We start from the raw sequence: 23942 nt of genomic DNA, 5'->3' as shown, positions 1-23942 counted from the left end.
CTTCTAGACATTTCATACAATGGAATCACAATATGTGACCTTTTCTGTCTGGCTTCTTTTGCTTAGCATAATTTTTCTCACAATCGATCCATGCCATAGCATTTATCAACACTTTATTCCTTTTTGTGGGTAAATAATATTCCATTATATGGATATACCACATGTTGTTTATTCTTTTTCATCAGTTGATACACACTTGGGTTGTTGCCACATTTAGCTATTATGAATAATGCTGCTAAAACACTCACATACAAGTTTTCATGTGGATGTATGTTTTCCACTCCCTTGGGCATATACCTGGGAGTGGGATTGCTGGGTCAACATGGTAACTGTCCAGATTTTGGAGGAACTGCCAGACTGGTTTCCCAAGTGGTCCACCAGCAATGGATGAACTTTCAAGTTTCTCCCTGTCCTCATCGGCACCTGTTACTGTATTTCTTTTTTGTTACAGCCATTGTAGTAGGTGTGAAGAGGTACTTCTCAGAGTTCTTTGAAAGGATTAAATGACAGGTTTTGGTTTCATCTTTTTTTATTTCCTTATTCCTTCCTATTAGATGAATTAGTGGGCAGGAAAGAATAAGGTGGGAGACGGTTGGAAAATGAGGTTTCAGAGTGAAGTACCTAACAGATCTCTCCGTGAGAACTAGATTCTTAAAAATCCATTGTCTGGACAGGGGCGGTGGCTCACACCTGTAATCCCATCACTTTGGGTGGCCGAAGTGGGCTGATCACTTGAGGCCAGGAGTTCGAGACCAGCCTGGCCAACATGGTAAAACCCCGTCTCTAGTAAAAATACAAAAATTAGCTGGGCGTGGTGGTGCACGCCTGTAATCCCAGCTACTTGGGAGGCTGAGGCACAAGAATCACTTGAACCCAGGAGGCAGAGGTTGCAGTGAGCCGTGATCACGCCACTGCACTCCAGCCTGGGTGGCAGAGCGAGACTCTGTCTCCAAAAAAAATCCATTGTTGCCGTAACTACTGTTCACCCAGTAGAACAATGGTGCACCATCTCTCTTTGTTTCTTTCACTGAAAGGATCGCACTTGTCCGAGGATCAACCAGAGAAACAGCTAGAAAAACCTCGCTGGGAGCTGATTTTGTTTTTAAATTATTCTTTATTGGGGCAAAATTCAAAATATACAGTTAACCAATTTATAAGATATATATATAATTCAGTGATATTTAGTTGTGTAACCACCAGCTCCCTGGTTTCAGAATTCCATCACCCTGTAAAAACACTGGTACCATAAAGTCATCACTCCCATCCCCACTCCCTCCATCTCCTGGTGATGTCTAATCTGCTTTCGTCTCTATGGATTTGCCTCTTAAGTAAAAGGACTTAAATAACATGGGACCTTGTGTGTCTGACTTCTCTCACCTAACTTGTTTTCAAGGTTCATCCTAGAAGCTGATTTCCTTTGTAGAAAGAGGGCAAGGGGTATTTCACCAGAACAGTGCTTTCAGGGGACTCGAAGGGAAGAACTTCTTCCCCTCAGGGACTGAGTAGCCCTTCCACATTGGGAACAGTCATGGAGGTCAGCAGGGAGGACTCTGCATGCGTCATATTCCGGGAAGTGGGGAGAAGGAACTGTGTCTGCTCACTACTATTTCCTGGCCTGTTGCCCTCATCCTGATGCCACTGCTCTGCCTTTTGCAGCGTGACTGTGAGTACTGTCAGTACCATATCCAGGCTCAGTACAAGAAGCTCAGTGCAAAGCGTGCGGATTTGCAGTCCACCTTCTCTGGAGGACGAATTCCAAAGAAGTTTGCCCGCAAAGCCACCAGCCTCAAAGAACGGCTGTGCCAAGATGGCTTTTACTACGGAGGGGTTTCTTCTGCCTCGTATGCAGCTTCAATGTAAGACGTTCTCGGGGCTTCTTTTGGGCAGAGGATTTTGCTTATCAAAGACTAAACCTACTGGTTGTACCTTCCTGTAACCGCCATAGGATACTTGTACAGGCTTTATCTTGCATAACTCATTGCCTGAAACAAGTTGGTTAAAGACCGCTTTTATTCCCAGGTAGAGAGAAAAATTTTCAGGAGAGAGAGAGAGATTGACTTGTGTTGGACTTTAAGAGAGCCCACTCTTCCTCTTCAACTTTTTTTTTTTTTTTGAGACGGAGTCTCATTCTATCACCCAGGCTGGAGTGCAGTAGTGCAGTCTCAACTCACTGCAACCTCCACCCGCTGGGTTCAGGTGATTCTTCTGCCTCAGCCTCCTGAGTAGCTGGGACTACAGATGCGTGCCACCACGCCTGGCTAATTTTTGCATTTTTAGTACAGACAGGGTTTCACCATGATGGCCAGGCTGGTCTCAAAATCCTGACCTCAGGTGATCTGCCTGCCTCGGCCTCCCAAAGTGCTGGGATTACAGGCATGAGCCACTGCTCCCGGCCCCACTTTGACTTCTAATGTAAATAGTGCACCTTTGTCAGGGCCATTAAAAATGTGTTAATTACAGTGTTAACACCTTTTAATTATTTCTCGTACGACTATTTGAGTGAGGCTACAGACCTCGTGGAACCCAGATTTCATTCAGTGAGTGAATGTACTATGAAGCCTCACATGGGGAGTGGGCGATGCTGGGCAGGCATACATGGCCCCTTGCCTGGGGATTCAGAGTCACTAGAGTCCCTGATGCTGTAATCCAGTGGTGTCCAATCTTTTGGCTTCCCTGGGCCCCTTTGGAAGAATTGTCTTGGACTACACATAAAATATACTAATGATAGCTGATAAGCTTAAAAAAAAGAAAAAAGAAAAATCTCTTAATGTTTTAAGAAAGTTTATGAATTTGTGGTGGGCCGCATTCAAAGCCATCCTGGGCTGCGTGTGGCCCGCGGGCTATGGTTTGGACAAGCTTGTAATCAGTGGCCTCATCACCACATTATATAAAGCATATCTGAGGACGTGGCATGAGGCAGCTACAGTTGGTCCAAGAATAAAACACAGATTTCTGTTCCCAATCCAACAGGAATAGGGCAAGAGGACTCACTTCCTGTTTCTTTTTTAACAGTAAGCATGTTTTTGAGATTTAAAATGATTTCTGAATTTTTCCAATGTAAAAGCAATACATGTATATTAGTCTTTTAAAAGAACATACAATCCAACCAGTGGAAAAAATAAAAACCAACTATAATCCTACCACCTGAAAAACTGTTAGTTCTAGGCCAGGCACGGTGGCTTACACCTGTAATCCCAGCACTTTGGGAATGGAGGCCAAGGCAGGAGGATGGCTTAAGCCTCGGAATTTGAGACCCACCTGAGCAACATGGCAAAATCCCATCTCTACAAAATGCAAAAAAATTAGCTGGGCATGGTGGCACACGCTTGTAGTCCCAGCTATTTGGGAGGCTGAGATGGGAGAATTGCTTGAGCCTGGGGAAGTTGAGGCTGCAGTGAGTCACGATTGCTCCATTGTACTCCAGGCTGGACAACAGAGTGAGATCTTGTCTCACAAAAAACCTCAAACTGTTAGTTTCTTGGTATATATACTCCTAGGTGTTGTGTTTTGTTTTTTCATATGTATAAATTTTTAGTAATATAAAATGAGGTCATATTGTTCCTATTCTTTGTATCCACTTTTTTTCAGTGTGAAATAATTAATGTTTTTCTTATGTATTTTTAGCGGCTACATAGTGTTCTTTTACATACTCTGCCTTAATTCATGTAAACAATTCCCTATGGGTGAACATTAATGGTGTTTCCAATGTGTGACATTATAAACAAAGCCACCATTAATATCCTAAATTTTTGCATAATCCTTAATTATTTTAAGATAAATATCCAGATTGCTAGATCAAAGCATTGGCTTTTTTTATTTCTTTTGCCAAATTTCCTTCCAGAATGGCCTCAAGAGGATTTGTAGGCTGCCTCTAGCTTTTCCTCTGTGACACAGTGCATAAACCAGTTATGCTATTGGGCCGTGACATTAAGAAAGCCTACTTAGATGGTGTTTTGAGAAACTTTGACGGTGTGTGTAATAAATGATTATATCTATGCCTTCTTTACCTCATCAGAGCATTGGGGCTTTAGTGATTCTCCTTTTGGGCATGACTTGTCATTTCAGTGCAGCAGCTGTGGCTCCTAAGAAGAAGATTCAAACCACTCTGAGTAATCTGGTTGTTAAGGGCACAAACTTGATCATCCAGGAAACACGGCAAAAACTCGGTAACTCTGTTTTTCCATAAGACATTTCTTTCTCCAGTTTAATTATGCAGTCTTAGGGATAAAAGACTACACATTGCGTACAGTGTACACTGCTCCGGTGATGGGTACACCAAAATCTCAGAAATCACCACTAAGAACTTATTCATGCACAAACATAAATGAATAAATAAGCAAGCAAGCAAGCAGTCTTTAGGGTTGAAAATGGATACAGCTCATACTCTTAAGTAATAAGAATCCAGTCATCACCTGTACTTAGTGAGTGGTGTGGTCTAACCTAAAGGAATCAAGCCAGGTTCGCAGGACCTTAAGAAAAAAACAGCATATTGATTTTAGTTGTGTCTTACCTTAGTATGCTTTTTTAAATTTCTTGGTGTATCTGGGTCCAACTCTTTACATCCAGCATTAGAATCAGCAGTATTATCTTCCTGGCCAAACTTGTTGGTTATCTTTTGTTAAAATGGGTCTTGGTGATAAAAACAAAAAAATTTTTAATAAAATAAAAATAAATAAAAACATGTCTTGATCAGAGAATGCAGCCCCCATCCTGGGCTTATGGTCATAAACAGTGGTCAGGGACCCTTATCCTTGGTGGATATTCCAGAAACAGGGTATGGAATGACCCCCAGATTTAAGGGCTTAATATTCTAATCATTAGTAGAAATAAAATATACTCAAGATACCCTGCCATCCTATGAGTCTGATGATAGAGGTTAAGGATTCTTTTCTTTCATCTTGGTATTCCGTCTTCTTCATTTACATATGACTAAAATTATGAGTGCAGAGTTTAGAAAGTGGTGTGTCATATGACCTCAAACTATCTGAATGTGAATCCTCTAAAGCTGGTGTTGACCTGGCACAGGAATACCCCAGAAGAGCCTGTCTTGCTCCGAGGAGTTCAAGGAACTGATGGACCTGCCGACGTGTGGAGCCAGGAACTTAAAACAACATTTAGCCAAAGCCACAGCTTCAGGTACCATCAGCTGCGCAGCCACACGTGTGTCCCTGTGTTCCCTCAGACGCCCAGGGCACCCCCTCAGTCTGTGGGCTTCTGTTTCAGGGATCATGGGGAGCCCAAAACCGACCATCCAGTCCATCTCGGCCTCAGCACTCTTGAAGCAACAGAAGCAGCGTATGTTGGAGATGAGGAGAAGGAAATCAGAAGAAATAGAGAAGCGGTAAGAGGAGCAGATTTAATATTCCCCGCTTGGGTCATCCATCTCAGGCGTCCTCAGAATGTCTTCATCGATTTCCAGAATGTGACTTCAGGTTTCGGTTGGCTGCGTTTTAACTCTGAAAGTTTAAAATAGTTTTCCCATAACCTGAATAGCATTTAAGGCTGTATTATTTCTTACACTGGTGACTCCCAACACCAAATGGTACAGGTTAGAGTCGTTATCACCATGGAAAAGGGAAAGGAGTGAAATGTATGTAAAGAGGGTTTTTATGAAGGGGGAGAGCGTAGGTTCACCTGCTGGCTGTCATTTTCTCTCTCTCTCTTTTTTTTTTTCCGAGACAGGTTTTCACTCTGTCGCCCCAGCTGAAGTGCAATGCCGCAGTGTCGGCTCACTGCAACCTCCATGTCCCAGGCTCAAATGATCCTCCTGCCTTGGCCTCCCAAGTAGTTGGGACTACAGGCATGTGCCACTGGCTAATTTTTGCATTTTTTTTATAGAGACTGGGTTTTGCCATGTTGCCCAAGCTGGTCTCAAACTCCTGGATGCAAGTGGTTTGCCTGGCTGCCATTTCTGGATTTTGCCACACTTCAGTTTTTTTATGACAGGCAGAGCCAGTGGGTAAAGTACAGTTCTTTGGATAAAGGATAAAACTGAAGCGATAAAAATGGAGTCATTTTAGAGGCAAACGCAAGTGGAAATGTGTTACTTGGCTTCAGCTAATAATTTAAAAAAAAAAAAAATCAAGTGGAAATGCATACGGTAGGTGGACAAACGAATGATTCCTGAACTCAGGTCACCTGAATACTAATGAGAGCTGCAGTTCATAGGCACTTCATACGTACTCCATAAACACAGCATCTGAGCCTCTGGAGGCTTCTCACCCTTGTTTTACTAATAGTGTGCCTGGAGGTCAGAGAGCTAGTTTATGGTGGGGCCGAGTTTTGGGCTCACACATGTTGTGCTCTGGTGCTGAACCTTTTGCCATCCCGAATCTGGGCTGCTGAAAGGCAGCTGCATCCATGAAAGGGAATCAATGATAAGACAAGAGGAAATTCTTTGCGAAAGTAAGAGAATGGGTTTGGTCTCAGGCAGATTAGTTTGAAGTGCTGGTGGGATATCTATAAAGCTATTCATCTTGAGCCTACAGGTGACATAAATTATATACGTGGACATAGAAATATGTACAGAGTTGGAGGCCTCGTGGGAAATAGAGAATGCCCATCAGCTTGAAGGCATTGCGTAATGAAAATTTTCAGAATTCTGTTGGCCAAGGAAACCTTATCTTTGCGCAGGATTTGATAGGCAGTTTGCAAACACATCCTAGAGCTTGCAAGAGTGGCTGTGGGGTTGGGAAGAGTACTGCTCTGGGATGGCCTGGCTCCCTTCCTGAGTCTGGCTGTTGTGAGTAATGTGATCCTAGGCCTCAGTTTCTTCATCGATCAAATGAGAAGTTTGGACTAGATGATTTCTGGGGTTTGTTATTTGTTTTTAAATATCTCTTACGAGGCTGGCTCAGTGGCCCATGTCTGTAATCCTAGCACTTTGGGAGGCCGAGGCAGGCAGATCGCCTGAGCCCAGGAGCTCGAGACCAACCTGAGCAACATGGCGAAATCCTGTCTCTACAAACAATACAGGTGTTTGTAGGCATGGTGGTGCACACTGTGGTCCCAGCTACTCGGGAGGCTGAGGTGGGAGGATCACCTGAGCCTGGGAGGCAGAGGTGGCAGCGAGCTGCAATCGTGCCAGTGCACTCTAGTCGGGGTGACAGAGCAAGACCCTGTCTCCAAAAATAAAAGTAAAATGCTCTTAAAACTATTTTTTGCCAGGCGTGATGGCTCACGCCTGTAATCCCAACACTTGGGAGGATGAGGCACGAGAATCACTTGAATGCAAGAGGCAGAGGTTGCAGTGAGCCAAGATCATGCCACTGCACTCCAGGCTAGGTGACACAGCGAGACTCTGTCTCAAAAAAATAAAAAAAAATAAAAAAAAGAGATGTAAAATAATCGCTGCAAGTGACAGTGTTTTTCATTAATGACTTCCAAATGTCCCACATGTATTGTCTCTTCCCAGTAGCGTAAACGAAGATGCAGGGATGTGCAATGAGTTCCTACAGGCCCTAGAGCTGACGGTAGGGGTGGGAATACAGTTCACACCGCATCTTCAGCTGTGTGCCTTGTGGATGACATCCACTGGACAGCCGATTGATAAAAACAGTTATCAGTTCTAAAGTGTTAGGACAATTACAGCTTATTCAAAGAAAACTCAATTCAGGAGGAGTTAGTAAAGCTAGTATTGTTCTTATCATGTGCAAATTTGAATTACCAGCCTAGAAGGGGATATTATTTTGCTAACAACTAGCTCCCAACTGGTGGCCTGCCCGCCACCTCCCAGTCCACTTTGAGTTCTAGAGTTTTTATTTTCGTAAACCCTGTTTGCATATTTTGACTGTATGTTCTTTAAAGATTTCTGCAGAGCTCAAGTGAAGTTGAGAGCCCAGCTGTGCCATCCTCATCAAGACAGCCCCCTGCTCAGCCTCCACGGACAGGATCCGAGTTCCCCAGGCTGGAGGGAGCCCCGGCCACAATGACGCCCAAGCTGGGGCGAGGTGTCTTGGAAGGAGATGATGTTCTCTTTTATGATGAGTCACCACCACCAAGACCAAAACTGAGTGCTTTAGCAGAAGCCAAAAAGGTAACTGGCATCTTTTCTCTTTAACACTTGAGTTTGCATTCTGTAGGGCAGAGCTGGAGGAAAGACAGACACCTAATAGCTGTTTATTGATCGTGATCATTAGAGTCAGTGTAATTTGAAAACATGGTAGTGTCAACATAATATTAAAAGAAAGTTAGATCTGTTATCTCAACACTTTTTCTTGTCAGGCTACAAGAGGTAGCCTAGAGGAAGATAGTGTCTTATAACCAGAGGCATTGACAGTAGGAAAACAATTCTTGGAATTGTTGAGGTGAGACTGTAAAATGGTGGTTTAAGGAATCCTTCTTTTTTAATGCTTTATTTATTTATTTATTTATTGAGACGGAGTCTCACTCTATCACCCAGACTGGAGTGCAGTGGCGCAATCTCGGCTCACTGCAACCCCCGCCTCCTGGATTCAAGCGATTCTCCTGCCTCAGCCTCCCGAGTACCTGGGATTACAGGTGCCCACCACCACACCCGGCTAATTTTTGTATTTTTAGTAGAGACAGCGTTTCACCATGTTGGCCAGACTGCTGGTCTCGAACTCCTGACCTCAAATGATCTGCCCACCTCGGCCTCCCAAAGTACTAGGATTATAGGTGTGAGCCACCATGCCTGGCGGTTTTATTTTTTATTTTTTGAGACAGAGTCTCCTCCTGTCACCCATGCTAGAGTGCAGTGGTGCAGTTTGGTTCACTGCAGCCTCAACCTCCCAGGATCGATTGATCCACCTGCCTCAGCCTCCCAAGTAGTAGCTGGGACTGCAGGCACACGCCACCACACCTTGGCTAATTTTTGTATTTTTTATAGAGATGGGGGCCTCCCTTTGTTGCCCAGGCTGGTCTTGCACTCCTGGACTCAAGCAGTCCCACCTCAGCCTCCCAAAGTGCTGGGACTACAGGCATGAGCCACTGTGCCTAACCAAGACTCCTTTAAAAGAAATCTTACACAAAAGTCCAGTCCCATGACAGGTGAAAGCTAAGTTGCTGTGGCTGAAGTAGGGGTAGGGCACCCAGAGCCCCACCTGCCTGCTTCCTGAGTGCCCTGATCGAGCCTCTCTCTTCCCTCAAGTTAGCAGCTGCAGCCAAATGAAGGGCAAAGCTTGCTGTATGCCAAAACCTTACCTATAATAATAACAACAGTAATACCTATAATAACCATGGCACATGCCCATGTTACTCTGTACTTGTGATATGTGTGTGCCGTGTATTTACTATGTTTATTTATTTATTTATTTTTATTTATTTTTTTTGAGATGGAGTCTCGCTCTGTCACCCAGGCTGGAGTGCAGTGGTCCGATCTCGCCTCACTGCAGCCTCCACCTCCTGGGTTCAATTGGTTCTCCTGCCTCAGCCTCCCGAATAGCTGGGATTACAGGTGCCCACCACCACGCCTGACTAATTTTTATATTTTTAGTAAAGACAGGGTTTCACCATGTTGGCCAGGCTGCTTTCGAACTCCTGACCTCAAGTGATCCACTTGCCTCAGCCTCCCAAAGTGCTGGGATTACAGGCATGAGCCACTGCGCCTGGCCAGGAATGTATTTACTATGTAAAGATTCATACTTTGCAGATGTTATCTTATTTCATCCATACAACCATGACCTTCAAAGGTAGATCAATGCTATATCATCATTTCCTTCTCTTTTTTTGTGTGTTTGTTTTGAGACAGGGTCTCACTCTGTCTCCCAGGCTGGTGTACAGTGGTGCAATCACAGCTTACTGAAACCTCCACCTCCCTGGGCTCAGGTGATCCTCCCACCTCAGTCCCCTGAGTAGCTGGGACTACAGGCATGCACTACCATGCCCAGCTAATTTTTTGCTTTTTTTTTTTTTTTTGAGACAGAGTCTGGCTTTGTCGCCCAGGCTGGAGTGCAGTGGCACGATCTGGGCTCACGGCAAGCTCTGCCTCCCGGGTTCACGCCATTCTCCTGCCTCAGCCTCCCGAGTAGCTGGGACTACAGGCACCCGCCACCACGCCCAGCTAATTTTTTTGTATTTTTTAGTAGAGATGGGGTTTCACCGTGTTAGCCAGGATGGTCTCGATCTCCTGACCTTGTGATCCGCCCGCCTTAGCCTCCCAAAGTGCTGGAATTACAGGCATGAGCCACCGCGCCCAGCCAATTTTTGTATTTCTTGTAGAGATGAAGTCTCGCTATGTTGCTCAGCCTGGTTTTAAACTCCCAAGCTCAAGAAATCCGCCTGCTTCGGCCTCCCAAAGTGCTGGGTTTACAAAGAGCCACCATGCCAAGCCCCATTTCCATTTTATAAATGAAAAATTAAGTAATTTTCCTTGGGTTACAAGCTAGTCCATGGCAGAGCTGGATGGCGCTGTATCTTAATTCTCTCTGATTCTAAAACTTCCAAAATGGTGATGTGGCTCCTTTATGGATCTGGAAGCCTGCAGTCTTGCTGATGTCAAACTTGTTATATTTAAATAAACTAAGATTTTATTGGTCAACATATAGACCTGTCTCCCATGCTATTATATTCTAGTAATTGTGTTAATAATACTAAGTAAAATTAAGATATGTTCTGCCAGTTTCTGTCAGAGAACAGCTAGAATTCACTGGTTAATAATAAAAAAGGGATCCAGGTCTATAAGTGCCTCTGTCATCTTTTAGATCTTTACCTCCCTCTCATTCCCTTTTTTCTAGTTAGCCGCTATCACCAAATTAAGGGCAAAAGGCCAGGTTCTTACAAAAACAAACCCAAACAGCATTAAGAAGAAGCAAAAGGACCCTCAGGACATCCTGGAGGTGAAGGAACGTGTAGAAAAAAACACCATGTTTTCTTCTCAAGGTACTGCAGTTTCACAGTTAACAGTGGGAAAGAGAAACTGTTTCTAAGGGAAATATGTTCTAAACCCAAACCAGCACCCAGATATCAAGCAATTACTTCCATTTCCTCCTATATTGAATACCTATATAGAATTTCTACAGGTGGAACTGATTTTTTTTTTTTTTTTTTTTTTTTGATGGAGTCTTGCTCTGTTGCCAGGCTGGAGTGCAGTGGCGCAGTCTTGGCTCACTGCAGCCTCTGCATCCTGGGTTCAAGCGATCCTCCTGCCTCAGCCTCACGAGTAAGTGGGACTACAAGCACGCGCCACCACACCCATCTAATTTTTTTGTACTTTTAGTATAGATGGGGTTTCACCATGTTGGCCAGGATGATCTCGATCTCTTGACCTCGTGATCTGCCCGCCTTGGCCTCCCAAAGTGCTGGGATTATAGACGTGAGCTGGAACTGATTTTTTTATAATCACATTAAATTGGAATGAAATTGGGCACAATTTGAATACTTGGGAATAGGATTGCTCATTGGATCTTTGTACATATATATATTAGCATAAAGATTTACTTGACAGAACTAGAATTCCTTTGTTTTAAATTGCCGTATCTTTATTTTTAAAACTCTGAAGTTGGCAATATCATTTTAACATAATTGTCAACATTATTTAACATTGTTGTTATCTGTTATTATCGTCAGCTGCCTATTTGAAGGTGAAAAAGAGATTCTATTTAGTGGTAAAATCTGCCACCACCCCACATTCTAGGCTCAGCTTCTTGGCTCAGCTTCTTGGCTCACCTCTGAGAGCTTTTCCCTGCTGGGACCAGCTGGGGTAGGTCAAGTTTGAAGGGCTGGTAGGCAGAGGAGGAGGGAGTGGGAGGGAGTGGAGTTGATGAGGCGCACTGGCTTTCTGAAATTTCTTGGTCACTGCTGCTGTTTGTTCCTTGTGCCCTAGCTGAGGATGAATTGGAGCCTGCCAGGAAAAAAAGGAGAGAACAACTTGCCTACCTGGAATCTGAGGAATTTCAGAAAATCCTAAAAGCAAAATCAAAACACACAGGCATCCTGAAAGAGGTAAGAGCCCAAAAACTCAAGGATGGTGTTGATGTCCGATGTCCTTCAAAGCCAAGGTGCTAGCTGTAGGACCAAGAATCTGTTGTTTGTTTTATTTTGTTTTTCTGAGACGGAGTCTCAGTCTGTGGCCCAGGCTGGAGTGCAGTGGCGCAATCTCGGCTCACTGCAAGCTCCGCCTCCCAGGTTCAAGCGATTCTCCTGCCTCAGCCTCCCAAGTAGCTGGGATTACAGGCGCCTGCCACCACACCAAGCAAATTTTTGTGTTTTTAGTACAGACAGAGTTTCACCATGTTGGCCAGGCTGATCTCTAACTCCTGACCTCAAGTGATCCTCCCGCCTTGGCCTCCCAAAGTGCTGGGATTACAGGCGTGAGCCACCATGCCCGTACCCAGCCAAGAATCTGTTTTTTACATAAGTCTAGAAGTAGGTATATGTCAGTTTGTTTGAGTTTGCTTTGAAGAACAGGAGAATTTCTAATAGATTTTAGCTTTGTCCTTGTCTCTTTACTGAAGAATATCATTTGATTTAACATGACTTAAATAGATATCAATATTATAAAAATGTTTGCATTTGGTTATGGCTGTGAAATTATGTTTAAATGGCTCTACTCTGCTGCTCTTTTCTGCCTTGCAATATGCAAAAAGAGTTTTCCCATTCCAGTGTTTTTATATTGGCATTTCAAATGCTCTAAATCAGTAGTTAACCCCATCACACCCAAGGACCCTTTTTAATAACAAGTATTTTGTTTTGCTTCCTTATCTTAAAATAAAATTCATAGATAATATGAATTACCTATACTAGTCATTTCAAAAAAATCAATAAATATCCTAATGCAAATAAGAAAAAATGAAAATATTTGTGATAAAGATACAGATTTCATTATGGATTCGTAAATGCAGAGGCAGAACTAGCTTAGGGGAAGTAATAAAATCATCAGAGGCTTGGACTTATCAGTGTACATGAGCCAGAAATGGAGGCTCACATAGGTTTGTGTCTTGGTAAATAGCATGGACCTATTGCTTTGAGAATGTAGGGCTTTTGTCAGGGGTTGGAGGGGTGTTCAGACAGGGTTTCCATATGTTCCCCAAGCTGGTCTTGAACTCCTGGGCTCAAGCAATTCTCATACCTCAGCCTCCTGAGTAGCTAGGACTAGATAATGTACTTTTTGGGGGGGGGGGGGAAGGGAGGTTTTGTTTTTTTTTGAGACAAGGTCTTTTTCTGTCCCCCAGGCTGGAGTGCAGTGGCGCCATCAGGGCTCACTGCAGCCTCGAACTTCTGGGCTCAAGTGATGTTCCCACCTCAGCCTCCCAAGTAGCTGGGATTACAGGCGCATCACCATGACTGGCTAATTTTTTTTTAATTAATTTTTTTTTTAGAGACAGGGTTTATCTATGTTGCCCAGGCTGGATTGCGTGTGTGTGTGTGTTTAAGTAAATAATCCTTAGAAGCCAAAGTACCATTGTCCCTCAGTATACACAGGAGTCTAGTTTTACTCTTGGAATAGTCAACATAGGTTAAAACCATGCACAAATGTTGTAGGGTTGTGTAGAAAGCAGTTAGATTCTAGGGTTTTAATCAGGTTCCCCATCCACACAGATGTCTCATAGAGCACACAGAAGCCAGGCAGGATGAGAAGCAATCCTTGGTTGTGCTAGTGACTGTCGCATGCATTGCAGACAGTGCAGCACCCCTGGTCCCCGCCAGCCACAGAGGTAGCAATCATTGCAATGAAAAAGAAAGTGCTGCCACCAGTTTTCAAAATATCCCCATTCAGTATCACTACCCCGAATGATCTGTTCTTCCTTTGATTAACAAATAATTAACGAGACAGTTCTGCATCATATCTTTTCACTGGACTTGAAACTCAGGAGAGATGCCAGAGCTGACTCTGCAGCCTACAGAGTTGAGCTCCTCACCTCTGTGGCATCCGAGGCCCCGAGCCCTCCTGTCTGTGGGGCAGCACTAACCCCATCGCTGCACCCACATTCTGCCACAAGCATCTCTGCCCTCAGGGCTGTTCCCTGATGTTCCGTGCGCCCAGGAAACTCATCAGTGGGGGCCTGGAATACCTTGTGTATGTGGAGTCTGTATTAGAACAGTAGAAATAACTGCCTTCAGGCACACACTTGACATACTGATACTGTCATGTTAGGAGTGTTTATTTGTATTTGGTGCTTTAAAAATCACCAAACGGGCCAGATGCGGTGGCTCATGCCTATAATCCTAGCACTTTGGGAGGCCAAGGCAGGCGGATCACCTGAGGTCAGGAGTTTGAGACCAGCCTAGCCAACAAGGTGAAACCCCATCTCTACTGAAAATCCAAAAATTTAGCTGGGCATCGTGGCAGGAACCTATAGTCCCCACTACTCAGGAGGCTGGTGCAGGAGAATTGCTTGAACCCAGGAGGCGGAGGTTGCAGTAAGGTAGAGATTGCACCACTGCACTCTAGCCTAGGTGACAGCGAGTCTCCATCTCAAAAATAAAATAAAAATAAAAATCACCAAATGTTCTCATGTCCCTTTGTTTTTGCATATTAAGAGCTCATTTCTATGCATCATCATCTTTTGCTTTGCAGCTCATGAGGTGCTATCCAGGGCCCTCTCACACTTAGCCTGCCTCTTTCGTTCTGTTCTGTTTTGATTATTATCTGCTGAGTCATTTGAATAATCATCAAGTCACTCTTACTGCGCTGCCTGAGTGCATACTGGATTTAGTACCAGGTCTTCCATTATGCCCTGTCATTCCAGGCCGAGGCTGAGATGCAGGAGCGCTACTTTGAGCCACTGGTGAAAAAAGAACAAATGGAAGAAAAGATGAGAAGCATCAGAGAAGTGAAGTGCCGTGTCGTGACATGCAAGACGGTGGGTGAAGGCGGGGGCTGCAGCAACCCATGGGCCCTGTGTGGTGCTTTTGTGACTCAGCAGCATGTGGAGAACCTGTGGGATCTGGGGCCCTATCTCGTGATGTGTCAGTTAATTAGGCTGGAAAGCAAAGGGCGCAGGTAGCCCAGGACCTGGCTTCCTGCCTGAACTGGCTGCTGTGCTCCGCTGATGGAGTGTTTGTCAAGGGGATTCTTCTCTCATTTGACCACAGCCCCCAGTTTGGATGGGCCCTAACATCTCTTCCCCCGGACCACTGGGTCCGCGTGGCTCTGACCACTCTTTCTCAGGTTCTGGTGTATCCTTGCTCAGTGTTCTCAGGCCTTGGGACCGTGGTTGAACCCCTTGGCTTCTCATGTTATGATCCACCACTGCTTCCCTATTCCTGGCTCAACCTGCTCTGTTGAGTCTCAAGCCAGAGTATGGATTATATCATCGTCTGTGTTTGCAGAATTTTTATCATAAATCTGTTAGAAAAATCTAAGTCCACTATTCTCAACATTGATTAAACATGGGAAGAAAGGGCTGGGTGCAATGGCTCACGCCTGGAATCCCAGCAATTTGGGATGCCAAAGCAGGAGGATCACTCAAGGCCAGGAATTTGAGACCAACCTGGGCAACATCGTGAGACCCCATCTCAACAAAAAATAAAAAATTAGCCGGGTGTGGTGGTGCACACCTGTGGCTCCAGCTACTTGGGAGGCTGAGGCAGGAGGATCACTGAAGCCCAGGAATCCAAAGCTGCAGTGAGCTATGATCACGCCACTGCACCCTAGCCTGGGCAATGGAGCGAGATCCTATCTCAAAAAGAAAAAAGACAAGAAAGAAGAAACCTCTTGCCGAACACTGTTCCTTCCATTACTATTTGTTCCCACAATCCCTCTGTGGCAGATCAGCCTACTTAATAAACCTGCAAAAGAGGTGGAAGTGGTGTAGCTTACCAAGTGCACTTTTCTCTGTCTTATTCCTTTTAACACTTTAGCTCTCCTCTGTATTTGGGGGTCAGTTCCGAATCAGCTGCCACCAAAAGTAGGGCTTCCTTGAGGAAGTTTCTGTCTTGGAGCATAAGTAAAGATGATTCTTTTAAACGTAATTTTTGGAAGACAGGAAACACAAACCCACCTTTGCATTTCACCCCAGATGACAGCTCTTACTCTGACACAGCGGTGGACCTGCAGGCGGACTTGGTGGGTTTGTCTCCTGTTGCCGCCATAACAAATGATCACAAATGAGGTGGCCTAACACAGTGCACATTTATTGTTATTTTATTATTTATTTATTTAGTTTTGGAGACAGAGTCTCACTCGGTCACCCAAGTTGGAGTGCAGCGGCATAATCTCGGCTCACTGCAACCTTGCCTCCCTGGTTCAAGTGATTCTCATGTCTCAGCCTCCTGAGTAGCTGGTATTACAGACATGCACCAAACTGCCCAGCGAATTTTTGTATTTTTAGTGGAGATGAGGTTTCACTGTGTTGGACATGCTCGTCTGGAACTCCTGACCTCAGATGATCTGCCTGCCTCGGCCTCCCAAAGCGCTGGGATTACAGGCATGAGCCACCATGCCTGGCCTCACAGTGTACATTTATTATCTCTTATGTAGATCAGAAGTCTGTGTGGGTCTTGCTGGGCTAAAATCAGGGTGTAGCCAGGGCCGGGTTTCCTGCAGACGGGGCTGCTGTAGGGGAGAATCATCTCCTTGCCCAGCTTCTGAGTCACAGCATTCTTGCCTTTCCTCACTTCCTCCACACAGCCACAGTAGGGTGTGCACGTTTTTAGGGGGCCATTGTCATGCCAGCCTTGGGCTCACCACTCTGCTGTGCACTTTCTGAGGTTGTCCAAGTCTCGAGTTATTGATCAAACTCAGTGTAATTCCCAGAAGTTACATTGCTGTCTCCTGCACATGTTTTGCTGTCACCCACCCCTTCTCATTCTCTTTGGTCCTTCTGAGGATGGAAATTTAAAGTGAATTCCTTAATCTCTCTTTCTTGGCTTTGCTGCTAATAGGGAGTAAGAATAAGCCTATATCCTTTTTATAGATCATAGAAGAGAATGAAAGAGCTGCTGATCAGTCTTTCTAAATAGATCCCAAGCCTCAGCATCCTATATAAGCAAGGGGCCATAATGGCTCTAGCACAGACTGACCGAAGCTATTTAGGGGTTTACAGTACGTTTCCTCTCCTGCCCTTGCTATTGTCGTCATGGAACATGTTACACAATAACAAAGTTATTGTGTACTTTATGCTGGATCAGAAATTGGGCCAAATGTGAGAAACGGTGGTATCAGTGTGAGGGAGTCGGGCAATCACACGGGTCACTGTAGCAAGAGGCAAAGGTGGCCCAGTCCCCTACCAAGGGCCAAGGTGGTGATGAGAGACCAGCTGGTCATGGAGCAGATTGCCCTGACTGCAGCTGAGCATTTGTCCTCAAAGGCTGTTCACCGGAGGTGTGGGTTTTTTATTGCTCTGTGCAGTGTGCCTACACCCACTTCAAGCTGCTGGAGACCTGCGTCAGTGAGCAGCACGAATACCACTGGCACGATGGCGTGAAGAGGTTTTTCAAATGTCCCTGTGGAAACAGAAGCATCTCCTTGGACAGACTCCCGAACAAGCACTGCAGGTATGAGAATCACCTGGAGCTCTTTGTCCCACGTGGAGATTTTCATCTCTTTTTCCAGAGCCTGTGATTCTGTTCCCTTGGAATGTTGGGTGATCATTTCGTGCCTTCTTATAGCTGCAGGCTACCCTTGGGACTCAAGCTGTTAACTGAAATCCCTGGAAGGAAGGGACCCTACCCTTTCACTGCTGTCCCCAACACCTAATATAGTGCCTGGCCCATAGGGGGTCCTCAGAAGTGTTTGTTGAATAAATAAGTGAAGAATCATAGGGTGGGGTGGTGAACACGTGTGTGTTTGTTGGGGGCTAGGATGCACATAATATTTTTTTCCTCTCTCTTCTCCACAGTTATTTGATCATTTTAAATGTCTTTAGCTTGTGAGGACTGCTATTCTTCAGTATCCAAGGGGCATTGGTCCCAGGACAGCACTCTTCCCCACAGGATACCAATATCTGTGGATGCTCGTCTCTGATATAGTGTCATATTTGCATATAACGTGCACACATCCTTCCATATACTTTAAATCATCTCTAGATCACTTAGAATACCTAATACAATGTAAATGCTGCAAATAGTTGTTATATTATTTTTTTCTTTCCTTTTTTTTATTATACTTTAAGTTTTAGAGTACATGTGCACAACGTGCAGGTTAGTTACATATGTATACATGTTCCATATTTGTGTGCTGCACCCATTAACTTGTCATTTAACATTAGGTATGTCTCCTAATGCTATCCCTCCCCCCTCCCCCACCCCACAACAGGCCCTGGTGTGTGATATTCCCCTTCCTGTGTCCATGTGTTCTCATTGTTCAATTCCCACCTATAAGTGCAAACATGTGGTGTTTGGTTTTTTGTCTTTTATTGTATTTTTTTTTATTGTGCTTCCCGTGTGTGTGTGTGTGTGTGTGTGTGTATATAGATATAGATATAGATATATTTTTTTTTTTGTATAAATTTAAGGGGCACAGGCGCAATTTTGTTACCTGGATAGTTTGTGTAGTTGTAAAGTCAGGGCTTTTAGTGTAGCCATCACCTGAAATAATGTACATTGCACCCATTAAGTAATTTCTCCTCCCTTGCCGCCTCCCACCCTTCAGTGTCTATTATTCCACCTTCTGTGTCCTTGCATACACATTAGCTTCCATTTATAAATGGGTACGTGCAGTATTTGACTTTGTTTCTGAGTTTTTTCACTTAGGATAATGGCCTCCAGTTCCATCCACATTGCTGTGAAAGACATGACTTCATTCTTTGTTACGGCTGAGCAGTATTCCATTGCGTTTATGTACCACCTTTTCTTTATCCAGTCATCTCTTGATGGGCATTTAGGTTGATTCCATGTCTTTGCTATTGTGACTAGTGCTGTGATAAACATACATGCGCAGAAATCAGTATACCGCTATCTTGTTCTTTAGGTAGATACCCAGTGTGGGATGGCTGGATTGAATGGTAGTTTTATTTTTAGTTCTTTGAGAAATCTTCATATGTTTTCTATACAAGGTTGTGCTAATTTGCATTCCCACCAGTGTGAGCATTCCCTTTTCACCACATCCACGCCAGCATCTGGTTATTTTTTGCCTTTTTAATAATAGCCATTCTTACTGGTATAAGATGATATCTCTGATGATGAGTATTTTTCCGAATACTTTGGACCCGCAGATGGGATGGTTGAACCCACGGGTGTGGTGGGCTGTGTTGTGTTGTAAGGGTCTTTTGTTTCTCTTTTTACTTTTGGGGGCAACGTCAGATACGGAGGCAGAGCTGCTGTGTTTGACAGTCAAGGAACATCATTCACGTAGAATACGACGATGGCACCTCTGGAGCTGGGTTAAGGAACCCTCCCTGGTGCAGCATGCTGCCATCGCAGGTCCATCCAGTGCCCTCCCCGAGTCATTCACGTGCTCTTCTTACCCATTCTCCCTCCATCCCATCCCTTCACACCATCCTCAGCCATTCTCCAATGGTTGCTGTGATCCTCTTGTTAATTTTCTTGTGAATGTGTACTGCTTGCTATGCAGCCATTTTTATTTCACATAGGTGGTACAGAATTAGATGTCTCATTTGATTTTGTTTCTCACTCGGCTCTGTGTTTGTAGGATGCGTCTGTGCCCGCTATGTTCATCGGGTCTGCTGTTCCTAACTGATGACAGTGCCCAAGGCAGCACCCATCACATTTTACCTGCGTGCACCCTACACCCTCCCCACACATGTCCCCTGGCCTCAGCCCCTCAGTGCTTTCACCTCAATGAGTTCTTATGCTTGTCAAGAGCTCTCACTGGGATAGTATCACTGCCTTTTTGTGTGCTTACTTATTTTCATTTGTTGTTTACTTCCTGGAATTCATACTTTACTCTCACTTCAGATTCTCAGGGTCGATCCAGAGATCCGAGGGAGGGAGCCAGGAACCCGGGCCAGTTCATCACTTTACCAAGAGCTGGCTTGCCAATTTTTCACAATCTAGATTATAATTTTTTTTTTTTTTTTTTTTTTCGAGACGGAGTCTCGCTCTGTTGCCCAGGCTGGAGTGCAGTGGCACAATCTCGGCTCACTGCAAGCTCCGCCTCCCGGGTTCACGCCATTCTCCTGCCTCAGCCTCTCCAAGTAGCTGGGACTACAGGCGCCCGCCACCACGCCCGGCTAATTTTTTGTATTTTTAGTAGAGACGGTGTTTCACCATGGTCTCGATCTCCTGACCTCGTGATCCACCCGCCTCGGCCTCCCAAAGTGCTGGGATTACAAGCGTGAACCACCGCGCCCGGCCTAGATTATAATTTTTAAGTAGTTATTTATATATTGATACTTGACTTCGTTCCAAAATAGATGACTAAAAATGTCATTATAGCAAGAGCTTACGGAAAACGTTAGAAAAATTTTAAAAAAATTCTGTTCATTAAGTACAGGGCACAAATGGAAGGGCACAATGCCTTTCAGCCTCCAGATGGCACTGTGATGTTAAGAACCATGCTTTTTCTGGACTTTTTGTCAGTTGCTTTTTTTTTCCTTCTTTTTCTGAGATAGGGTCTCACTCTGTCATCCAGGCTGGAGTGCAGTGCCATGATCATAGCCCATTGCAGCCTTGAACTCATGGGCTCAAGCGATCCTCCTGCTTCTGCCTCCTGAGTAGCTGGGACTACAGGTGTGCACCACTACACCCAGCTAATTTTTTTAATTTACTTTTTTATAGAGACAGGGTCTCACTATGTTGTCCAGGCTGGTTTCGAACTCCTGGGCTCAAGTGGGCTCAGCTGCCCAAAGTGCTGGGATTACAGGCCTGAGCCACCATGCTTGGCTAGTTCTTGATCTAGAACAGAAGTCAGCACACATTGCCTATAAAATGTCAGTGGTGAATATACAGGCTTTGTGGGCCAGATGATCCATCACAACCACACAGCTCTGCTGGTGCAGCCTGAAAGCAACCATAGATAATACACAGGCAACTGGGCACAGCTGCGTTCAAACTGGTGATGTGCTGGATCGGGGGTGTAGTTGGCTGACTCCTGACTAGAATAGTGATTTTTTTTTTTTTTTTTTTTCACAATTTTATCATTGATCTACATATAGGCTACCAGAGTTCTCTCCGTTGATACTGAACCAGTCTGTAGAGGTGGAAGGTGATGGTTGGGAGGCTGTAAGGGCTAAGGCCACTGGCGTGCCACCTTTCAGGGCAGGAATTGTGATACGGTTTGTCTGTGTCCCCACCCAAATCTCATCTTGAATGGTAGCTCCCATAATTCCCACAAGTTGTGAGAGAGACTCAGTGGGAGGTAATTGAATCATGGGGCAGGTCTTTCCCAGGCTGTTCTCATGATAACAAATAAGTCTTGTGAGATCTGATGGTTTTATAAAGGAGAGTTCCCCTGCACATGCTGTCTTGCCTGCTGCCATGTAAGACATGCCTTTGCTCTTCCTTCGTCTTCTACCATGATTGTGAGGCCTCCCCAGCCATGTGGAACTGAGTCCATTCAACTTCTTTCTTTATAAATTACCCAGTCTTGGGTATGTCTTTATTAGCAGCATGAGAACAGACCAATATGAGTAGACTCTAAGCTAGGTAAGGGGAAGGAGAGACAGGCAGAGCATCCCCACCCCACCCCAACCCTCTAAAATCCAAGGGAGCTGGCAGACATACTTCCTTGGCTTTATTATATGTCTTCTCTCTTTCTCTCTCTTTTTCCCAGATTAAACTTTGTAGGAAATATGTTTTCACCATAGTGTTCACATCCCTTCTCAGGGTGGAAGTCACCCACCATTTTAAAAACGAGAGCAAGAAGGGCTGGACTTGGTGGTTCATGCTTGTAATCCCAGCACTTTGGGAGGCTGAGGCAGATGGAACACTTGAGCCCAGGAGTTCAAGACCAGCCTGGGCAACATAGTGAGACTCCCCATCTCTACAGAAATTTTAAAATGAGCTGGGCATGGTGGTGTACACCTTTGGTCCCAGCTACTCAAGAGGCTGAGGCAGGAGGATCACTTGATCCCTGAAGATCAAGGCTGCTGCAGTGAGCTGTGATCGCACTACTGCACTCCAGCCTGGGCCACAGAGTGAACCCTGTTTCTAAAAAAATAAAAACAAAACAAGAGTCCCTGGGCCCTTTGAATAAAAAGAGAGTAAAGAGGCTGGGCGCAGTGGCTCACGCCTGTAATCCCAGCACTTTGGGAGGCTGAGGCGGGCAGATCACTTGTGCCCAGGAGTTTGAGGCCAGCGTGGGCAGCATGGCAAAATCCCATCTCTCTAGAAAAAAAAAAAAAAAGGAAAAGAAAGTGAGTAAAGGCTTTTGGGTTATAAAGAGAAAGGGAGAAGGATGATCCAGACTAGAAAGAAGATTTTTCCTTTCTTAGCTCAACCTTTTTGTTCCAAAAAAAAGAGGAGAAAGGGGCCAAACATAGATTGTCTTGCACCAGAGGGCCAGCTCCTTAAATCTGAGTCTCATCCCAACCGCTATCAGTTGTAAAAACCAAGGGTGCATTCATTACCTGCAGCGCGTGGATCCCTGTGGTGCCATCATGTGAAGCTCCATCTCTGAAGCCTCTAGCTTTGTAAGGACCTACAGACCACTTCCCAAGTCATTGCAGGTTTATTTTTGTCACATTCAAGCATAACCTCATATTTGGCATACAATACGAATGTCACTTTGAACAGCTTCTCCTTGAATGGGGGCCTACTTTCCCCAGGTGCAGTGAGCACAGTCGTCTTTACGTGAGTGGGCCTACACCACCCTGCTGAGTAAATCCATCTGTTCTGTTTCAGTAACTGTGGCCTCTACAAATGGGAACGGGATGGAATGCTAAAGGTATGCCATTTGCGTACTAATTTTTGACTCCTTTTAGTGACCCGTGCCAATAATGTTGAACCATCTCCTATTAAAATATTTTCATTTTTCTAGGAAAAGACTGGTCCAAAGATAGGAGGAGAAACTCTGTTACCAAGAGGAGAAGAACATGGTAAATTTCTGAACAGCCTTAAATAACCCGAACTTCAGACATTTTCCCACAGGCTTCCTGGCCTCCTGTGACTCTGGAAAGCAAAGGATTGGCTGTGTGTTGTCCATTGATTCCTGATTGACGCCGTCAAAAACAAATGCTTGTTAAGCCCATAAGCTTTGCCTACTTACTTTCTGCCACTGGGTTGGTTTGATACCACATTTAACATTGACATTTAAGTGGAAAACCAAGTTATCATTGTCTTTTCTAAGCTCAGTGTGGATGATTGCATTACTTCATTCATTGAAGTTTTTGCCCAAAAATTGGAAGGTAAACAGAGAGCTATGTTTCTGTATCTTTTGGTTATAGAGTGTTCACTTCTTTATCATAACAAAATTCTAGTGTTTATACAAACACCCAGAGGCAAAAGAATTAATGTAGCTTAATGCTTACTCCAGGTAAGTTGCTTAACTTCTGGGCTTCAGTTTTCTCATCTGTAAAATCAGGAAGATTGGACTGAGTGATCCTGAAATGTATTTTTTAGCACTGGATTTCTACAAATAATAAAACTTTTTCCCATCTAGATAATGATGATCACTGCCTTTAATATAGTCAAGCCAGATTTCTTCATTCAATTCTGTTATCTCTGTTTTACTCTTTGAAATTGATCAAGCCACTGAACCACTTTGCATTTCAGCTTATATATAGAGAGAGAAAGAAGGCTCTCTGCTCTTACATTATTGTGGAGCCCTGTGATAGAAATAGGTAAAATCTCATTTTATTTTTGTAAATTTTTGTATTTTTTACAACAGGGTCTCGCTCTGTCACCCCGGCTGGAGCTCAGTAGTGCGAGCGATCGCGACACACTGCAGCCTCGGCTTCCCTGAGCTCAAGCGATCCTACCACCTCAGTCTCCCAAATAGCTAGGACTATAGGCGTGCATGACCAAGCCCAACTAATTTTTGTATTTTTTTGTAGAGATGGAGTTTTGCCATGTTGCTCAGGCTGGTCTCAAACTCCTGAGCACTAGCAATCCACTCACCTCTGTTTCCAAAAAAAAAAGAATGAGAGGTCAACCCCTATGCAAATTACCACAGCAAAGGTTTCATTCAGGAGATTCTTCCA

General features: G+C 44.5%; 1 protein-coding gene across 4 annotated transcripts in view; it reads left to right on the top strand.

The window, feature by feature from the left end:
- The window catches only part of MCM10 (minichromosome maintenance 10 replication initiation factor), a 49097-nt gene extending 25697 nt beyond the window's left edge, over nucleotides 1-23400 (top strand). For all 4 annotated transcript variants that reach the window (XM_055296605.2, XM_055296604.2, XM_063610100.1 and 1 more), the window contains 11 exons: nucleotides 1657-1856; nucleotides 4066-4166; nucleotides 5026-5136; nucleotides 5224-5341; nucleotides 7807-8035; nucleotides 10695-10839; nucleotides 11783-11901; nucleotides 14649-14762; nucleotides 17252-17397; nucleotides 22645-22687; nucleotides 22781-23400. In XM_055296605.2, coding sequence (XP_055152580.1) covers nucleotides 1657-1856; nucleotides 4066-4166; nucleotides 5026-5136; nucleotides 5224-5341; nucleotides 7807-8035; nucleotides 10695-10839; nucleotides 11783-11901; nucleotides 14649-14762; nucleotides 17252-17397; nucleotides 22645-22687; nucleotides 22781-22864 — 1410 coding nt within the window. In that variant the 3' untranslated portion in view covers nucleotides 22865-23400. The remainder of the gene's footprint in view (nucleotides 1-1656; nucleotides 1857-4065; nucleotides 4167-5025; nucleotides 5137-5223; nucleotides 5342-7806; nucleotides 8036-10694; nucleotides 10840-11782; nucleotides 11902-14648; nucleotides 14763-17251; nucleotides 17398-22644; nucleotides 22688-22780) is intronic.
- Nucleotides 23401-23942: the final 542 nt, after the last annotated feature.

The sequence above is a fragment of the Symphalangus syndactylus genome, chromosome 10 (genome assembly GCF_028878055.3).
Source record: "Symphalangus syndactylus isolate Jambi chromosome 10, NHGRI_mSymSyn1-v2.1_pri, whole genome shotgun sequence".
Classification (NCBI taxonomy): domain Eukaryota; kingdom Metazoa; phylum Chordata; class Mammalia; order Primates; family Hylobatidae; genus Symphalangus; species Symphalangus syndactylus.
The sequence above is the reverse complement of the archived record's forward strand: the minus strand, read 5'-3'. Positions and strand labels throughout refer to the sequence as shown.